At 33.5% G+C, this 7,754-nt stretch overlaps 1 protein-coding gene across 3 annotated transcripts; it reads left to right on the top strand.

Moving 5' to 3' along the window:
- Window positions 1-5,694: 5,694 nt before the first annotated feature.
- On the top strand, window positions 5,695-7,754 carry LOC112523156 (glucan endo-1,3-beta-glucosidase 2-like). 3 transcript variants are annotated; one of them, XR_003070245.1, is made up of 4 exons: window positions 5,695-5,814; window positions 5,998-7,091; window positions 7,175-7,387; window positions 7,471-7,539. XR_003070245.1 is itself a non-coding variant. In XM_025132639.1 (4 exons), the coding sequence occupies exons 1-4, from the start codon at window positions 5,715-5,717 to the stop codon at window positions 7,607-7,609; spliced, it is 1,521 nt and encodes a 506-aa protein (XP_024988407.1). In that variant the 5' UTR covers window positions 5,695-5,714; the 3' UTR covers window positions 7,610-7,754. The 3 variants fall into 3 exon arrangements, 2 of the variants coding, with proteins under 2 accessions (XP_024988407.1, XP_024988417.1); XM_025132639.1 differs by having other exon boundaries at window positions 5,998-7,251; window positions 7,360-7,387; window positions 7,471-7,754; XM_025132649.1 differs by lacking the exon at window positions 7,471-7,539 and having other exon boundaries at window positions 7,175-7,251; window positions 7,360-7,385.

The raw sequence follows: 7,754 nt of genomic DNA, 5'->3' as shown, positions 1-7,754 counted from the left end.
AGTCCTCCTAGAATCAATAGCATTTCGTCGGAATACATCCTGTCTTTTCACCTTAGTAGTCCTATGCATAGTCAGTACTATAGCCCCAATCATGGCTACTAATAAAATCAGACTAGGAACCAAAAACCAGACGGAATAGTAGGTATAAAGTAAATTGCCCAATGTTTCCAAATTAGTCCCACATAGAATGCACTCCAAAGATTGTAACGGAATTCCTCTTTTTGAAAGATTGAATCTTACCGGGATAGCCTCTTTAAGGAAACGCCAAGTGAAGATATAAGTACAACTTATTACAACTCTATTTTTGAATTCGTATAAGTAACTGTAGATAAATGTAATAAATACAAGATAAACATTACGAAATGAAACACTTATTTTATTTTCTAAAATTTTAAAACTTATTATATGACTAACCGACAAACACAAGAAAATTCGAGATAAAACACCTCATTTTGATTCTTTTATTAAAGTATGATATCTTCTTAATTTTAAATCTATAGTATATCATAAAGCATTTGACAAAAATTTTGAAAAACAAATTACGCATGAAGTACTATTTATGATGCATATTACTTAAAATTACATGTTCGAATTTGTGTAACTAATTGCAAATAATATAATTAAATACAATATAAGTATTTCATTTTTAAATATAATAAATCTAAAGTATAATTAAGATAATCATAAGTTCTACCATAATACCTAATTATTAATTTTGTAAAAGAAATATTTTGTTAAATCAAAAATAAATTACTTTGTTATTAAATCTAAATTAAATCATAATAGAAATTGAATTAAAAATTATACAAAAAAGAGAGCTTTCAAAGTGTTATTTGATATTAATATCGATGCAAATTTCTATGTGGCACTCAAATTTATATTTTATTCCAATATAAAAATATTATCGTTTTTTCAAAACAATACAAAACTATATTATAAAATCAACATAAACAAATAATAAAACAGAACATTAAAATCAAGATGTATACCACTTCATTTTGTAAGTATATTTATATTATTCTTAAATATAGTTATCATTTAAATTAAATGATTTTTTACCCTAACAAAATATTTTACATTAGTTTTCATATAAAAAAGTATAATTAAACTAAAATAAAATATATTTCTATATTAAATGTGATGACAAAACTTTAATTAAAAGAATTAACCAACATATTATAATCTTTAGTTTGAAACTCATATCAATATATTTTAAGATAAAATAATAATCAACATATCTCTGGCTTTCTCAAAATCGTAAAATAAAATTAAGAAAGAGAAATCACAAAACAAAATATAAATCATGATTGAAGATTCGAGTTTAAAATTTCAAAACCACACTATATTGCACAGATACACTTTTAATTTGTACATATAAATTAGGGAAAATTGCATGAAAAAGTAACGTACTTTAACTTGATTCTTATTGTGGGTAACGTACTTTCAAAACTTTCATTTTGGTACCTAAGATGTAAAGTTTTAAACATTTAAGTACCCGGGTAACTGGTTGAAGTATTAACCGATTATCATGCTGATGTGGCGAGTGATGTGGTATCCAACTCGGTACTATTTGCTGACGTGGTCAGTGACATAGATTTTTTAAAATCTAAAATTAGTCTTTTTTTTAGTCTTTCCGGGTTACCCGGGTATTTAAATGTTTAAAACTTTACATCTTAGGTACCAAAATGAAAGTTTTGAAAATACGTTACCCAAAATAAGAATCAAGTTAAAGTACGTTACTTTTTCATGCAATTTGCCCTATAAATTAAAACAACTTATCAGTTTTCCTTGATCGCCATCATAATTGTCATACGTTATAGTGAATGCGTTTTATACAATGCATTTTTCCTTAATATTTTTTTAGTTCTTAAAAAAAATTTAGTTTTTGTGGGTTTTTTTACTTTTAATTTTATATTATATTTTTATAGATTTAATTAATCCCATTACTCAAAATTTCATGAATTCACAAATTAATTATTTAAACGAATTAGAGTTAATTATATGTTTTGTCCATATGGTTATATATTTTTAACAGTTCTTGTCTAATTTTAGAAAATTCATCGAATAATTTCCCTGTTATTGCATTTTGGAGTTAGTTGGGTCCTTAAGGATGCATTCGGTACGCTGACTGGATAGGACCGGACATGACGGGACAAAATAAATAGTTTCATGTTTGGTATGATACGGGACAAAAATAACAAGGAACAACATGGAACAAAAATCTGATTTAGACTCGATTTTAACATCTAATTTAAGTGGAACTGTATGAGACTAAATAAAAGATTACAAGATTACCGTCATTCTATCATCTAATTCTTAACCTAAATCTAAAACAAGCACCTCCAATGTTTCACGTCCTCTTCCCCATATGTTCATCGCGTCCATAGTTCGATTTATTTATGGTTCACGACTTCTTCAACAACAGATACACTTTCGGTTTCTCATCTTCACGACTTCTTCATTTAGTTTTCGTAGTTTAGGACTTCTTCAATAGTTCACATCTTCTTCCCCATCCCCATATGTTCCGCTCTAGGGTTTTAGACTCGATTTTGAGTCTGGTTGGTCTCGATTTTAGAGTCGATTATAAGCTTCTTTGATTTCGGTTTTCTGGTTTCATTTTCTGGTTTGTTCTCGATTTTAGACTCCACTCTAAGCTTCTTTTCCATTTCGATTTTCTGATCTGCAATTACTTCCTCTCCTACCTTATATTAGTATGAAGTTTGTGTTTTCAAGAAAGTAAATTGGTAATTATTTTAAAAGATTAGATGGATATTGGTGTTAAAACTATATTGATTTGGGTTTTTTTTTTTTTTTTTTGGAAGTGATTGAATTTGAAGAGATTAACTGGAGGATATGAAATTAGTAAATAGGCCATTGAAATGGCAGATTAGCATACAACATTTTAAGGCTAATGAGTGATGACTTCTTTTTGACAGTTTATTTAATTCATTGGGGCCGTTTACTTAAACACTTACCCAGTAAGTACTTACCGATAAAATTCAACACTATCGTTTACTTACCGGGTAAGATTTTATTCACTAAAACACCTCATATGCAACAATTTATCCTGGTAAGCGCTAACCATGGTAAGAGTCTTCGTTCTTAATTACCGGGTAAGACTCTCGATTCTTGCCTACGCTTTTACCGGGTAAAATTATTAACTCTTGTCATATTCATCCAGTAAAGTAAAATAACTTGATAAGTGCTTACCTGGGTAAGCGTTTGGTAAACGGCACCATAACCATTATATTGGTCATTTTGCATATACAACTCATGTGGATATCAAATTTTATGATGTCAAATACAATATAACAATTTGATTAGCATGTTGGTGATTTAGTATATATGAACTTTGGGTGCATGTAAAACACATGCGTGTGTATTTAGCCATGTTGCAGCAATGTTGGAATAGCATTAAACAATATTTATGGGTAATTTGGTCATTTTAACAGTTTTGTCCTGTCCTGACTAGCTTACCAAATGTATGACAAACAATTAGTCTAGATCTGTTCTGGTCATACCAACTACCAAACGTAGGACAGACAATTAGTCATGTCTTATCTTGTCTCATCCATTATGCATACCAAACGCTACCTAAGCAACCATAGGGACCCATGTTGATTTATTTAGGGACCAAACTCATCAAAAGAATACAACCACATAAATGTAACTCGTTAAAAAACGCAACCACAAAGGTATGTTTCGTCGAATTTTAAAAACAAAGACAAAGACTGTTAAAAACACCTAACCACATAGACAAAATATATACGCTATATATAATGTTTGTAATGTTATTTAGTTGTCGAGTTTGTCGGTAAGAAAATATGTTACTGTTGGAACTTATGATTTATTCATGGAATTCTCTGAGTCGTTGGTCTTCGATGTTATAATAGCTTTCGTTTCGAGATTCCGTTTCATTCTTCGGTTTTAATATTTAAATATAATACATTATAACCATGTACTTTTATATAATCTCACTAAGCATTGTAGTTTACCCGTTATTGATTAACCTTTTTATAGGAAAGGGGACTGTAGACAAAGGGAAAGATAAGGAAGCTTAGTTCGGGTATTGACTCAAGTTGATTATAGGTAACTTTTGGACTGTAACTCTTAAACTTTTTGGTTGATTTATGTTTTGGTCAAAAAAAAAAAAATGGATGAAACGCAACAAATTAAAGTGGACATTTCGGAGTTTTATTTAAAGTTATATCTCGTATATTTTAGTAGTTTAAAATTTGATTATTTTTGGAGATTAAACGGTAAAATGATGTGTAATGTAACCGCATTGTTACATTATAGTTTAGACTTGGATAACAGATTGAATTCTTCTTTTGTATATATTTGTTGTCTTTCCTATGATTGCAAAAACAAAGTTATTTCAACTTTGAAGTTTCAACCAGTTTCACAATTTCATGAACCATGACTATTTAAGGTGTTATCTTTCTATTCGATGAATCGTATCACTTGTTTAAGATACGTTTCCTTGACCACACCCATCATGTGCTCAAAATTGAAAAAGAAAAAAAAATACAAAAAGAAATTGTTCAATATTTGCAAGGATCTTTAAATAAGATTATCTTTCTATTCTCTATATCGTATCATGAGGTTTTGGTTTATGTCCCTCCCGTTGTATCATTTTCGTTACACTTAATAAAAATCGGTGTGGGATGAACCGCCTAGATCTATCTGGAATATCGTGAGTATGATGAAAAAAAAATATGGATCTGCTTTGCAAAGTAAAAAAACTAACATACAAAAAATGGTTTTCATAATACATTGTCTAACAACAATTAAACGGTAAAAATATTAATAAATAGTCAAGATAATCTATGACTATGATTTATTATAACTTGTGACATCGGTTATGATTTTAGTTTGATATAGTTAAATACACTATTGGATGTATTAACTGCAATTATAAATAAAAATTAAATATTAACAAAATAAATATGATAACAATGTCCTATAAATCTAAATCAAGTGTTAAAGATATTCCTTTCGTGAAACAAAATCTCAAATGGGCCATCACAAAGTGTCTCGTCCCAACTCCTTTTGCGTAGTCATATAAAAACGGTTCAAATTATATAAACCAATCAACTGATATATTTTATGAAAATGACGAGAGTTTATTTATCATGATCTAGATATTTATAAAATATGATTAAAATACATTAATTATAATCAATACTTTATATTAAGAAACAATCAATATATTTATAAAACCATATACTATTACTCCAATATAAAAAACTGAGTAGCAATGGAAATGTTTTGATAGAAGTGTGATAAAGGAAAGTATCCATGTAAACAATAAAAAGGAAAATATTTCACAAAAAAGGTACAGAAATATGACCGTTGGGAAAAACCTTGTTGCTTATTTCGACAAGTGAAGCCAGGAATCCTGTCCCTTTTTGCCTCCATTTGTTGTTCAATCTGTCGATTACCCATCCCCCTAGGTTAATAAAGCTGAGAGATTCATACTCCAACACCACACCCAACGGCTCCCAACCCATTCTTGTTTTCTTCTCTGCACACCCAATTTATTAAACCCAATTTAATTCTCGACCGTTTGATCTTCTGACACCCTGATCGATCCCCAAACTCCATTCTTTCTCTATCCCTTTCTTCAATATATAAAACCCTAATTCTTCTTCTGCTCTTTTCCACTTTCTTGATTTCTGCTTCTAAGTTTTATTTTCTGGGTTTCTTGAATCATGTTCAAATTTGGGGGTTTTAGAGCCATGAAAATGCTGATGCTGATGCTGCTGCTGCTAATGGTCTTCTTATCACTCTCTCTTGTTTCTGCTGATGAAGGTAAGAAGCTTTCAGAAGACCTTTTCTGTGGGTTTTTGGTGTGATTGCATGTTTGCATGTTTAATGTTATATTTAAGCCGTAATTTTTAATTAATTTTGCCGTGGGATTTTATTTTATAACTTGATTTTGTCGTCAATGGTGGAAAAAGTTATCAAGTTTCTATAATTAAATAACTACTGCAGATGGATTCATCGGCGTCAACATAGGAACTGATCTTTCCGACATGCCCCATCCAACTCAAGTAGTAGCCCTCCTCAAATCCCAACAAATCCGTCACGTCCGTTTGTACGACGCCGATCGAGGTATGCTTGTTGCCCTCGCCGGCACCGGCATCAAAGTCGCCGTTACCATTCCCAACGAACAACTCCTCGGAATCGGCCAATCAAACTCCACCGCCGCCCACTGGGTGTCGCAAAACATCGTAGCTCATTACCCCGCCACCAATATCACCACCATCTGCGTCGGTTCCGAGGTTTTCAACAACCTCCCGAACGTCGGTCCGGTTCTGGTCACCGCCCTCAAGTTCATCCATGGCGCTCTCGTCGCCTCGAATCTTGACCGTCAGATTAAAGTTTCCACCCCGATTGCTTCCACTGTGATTCTTGATTCCTTCCCACCATCACAAGCTTTTTTCAACCATTCATGGAACCCTGTTTTGGTTCCACTTCTCAAATTCTTACAGTCCACCGGATCTTCTCTCATGCTCAACATTTATCCTTACTATGATTACATGCAATCAAATGGGGTGATTCCGTTGGATTATGCACTTTTTAACCCTTTGCCGGCGAACAAAGAAGCTGTGGATGCAAACACCCTTTTGCATTACACGAATGTGTTCGATGCTATGGTGGATGCGGCTTATTACGCCATGGCTTCCCTCAACGTAACGAATGTCCCGGTTCTAGTAACCGAGTCCGGTTGGCCGTCAAAAGGTGACTCAAATGAACCCGATGCCACTTTAGACAATGCAAACACATATAACAGTAACCTGATCAAACATGTATTGAATCAAACCGGAACTCCGAAGCATCCCGGGATTCCGGTCAGTACGTATATTTACGAGCTCTACAATGAGGATACTAAAAACGGTCCGGTTTCGGAGAAGAATTGGGGATTGTTTGACGCAAATGGGAAACCGATTTACACGTTACAGTTGACGGGATCAGGTCCGGCTTTTGCTAATGACACTGCGAACCAGAATCATTGTACCGCAAAAGAAGGTGCGGACTCGAAAATGCTGCAGGCGGCTTTGGACTGGGCTTGTGGGCCTGGGAAGGTGAATTGTTCGGCGTTGTTGCAGGGGCAACCATGCTACGAACCGGATAATGTGGCTTCACATGCGTCGTTTGCTTTCGATAGTTATTATCATATGATGGGAAAGGGCGAAGGGACTTGTGATTTCAACGGCGTCGCCATGCTTACCACCACTGATCCAAGTAAAGCTCGATAACAATTGGCCCTTTTGTTTGTTTGTCTCTTTTATATCCTCTGTTTTTGAGTTACTGATTTCGGCTTTTTGTTGTTTCATTTTCGGGTTATTGCAGGTCATGGATCTTGTCAGTTTATCGGAAGGTATAACGTGTGGCCTTATGAGTGTCGTTTCGGGACAAGTTTTGGTATTTGTAAACACTAAAACGTTGGTTTTGTTTGTGTAGTGATGGGATGAATGGGACGTTTTTGAACAGCACAGTGGCGGATTTCAATTCTACGAGCTCGTCAAGCTGGAGAGGCCGCAGGGACTACGCAACTGTTGGTGTTTTGATCAAGGTTCTATTGGGTTCGTTGTTGTTGTGAAGATATTTTGTCGGGTCCGGTCCAGGTGGAGGGCGGTTTTCGTTCTCCCGATTTTGGCGGTTTCGAAGGCTGGACGGGGAAGACTGGTTTTTGTACAAAAACGAGTTAGAATGCGATTGTGATTAATTGAATGAGAATTTAGGCA

This window comes from Cynara cardunculus, assembly GCF_001531365.2.
Source record: "Cynara cardunculus var. scolymus isolate 2C chromosome LG 1, CcrdV1, whole genome shotgun sequence".
Classification (NCBI taxonomy): Eukaryota; Viridiplantae; Streptophyta; class Magnoliopsida; order Asterales; family Asteraceae; genus Cynara; species Cynara cardunculus.
Note: the sequence above shows the minus strand (reverse complement) of the source record. Positions and strands in the feature narration are given on the sequence as shown.

What these genes read in the sequence shown, in the direction of transcription:
- LOC112523156 (XM_025132639.1), top strand. Translation starts at nt 5,715, where the DNA reads ATGTTCAAATTTGGGGGTTTTAGAGCCATGAAAATGCTGATGCTGATG. An exon ending in GCTTACCACCACTGATCCAA is followed by an intron (nt 7,252 to 7,359) that starts GTAAAGCTCGAT and finishes GGGTTATTGCAG; the next exon opens with GTCATGGATCTTGTCAGTTT. An exon ending in TCTTGTCAGTTTATCGGAAG is followed by an intron (nt 7,388 to 7,470) that starts GTATAACGTGTG and finishes TTGTTTGTGTAG; the next exon opens with TGATGGGATGAATGGGACGT.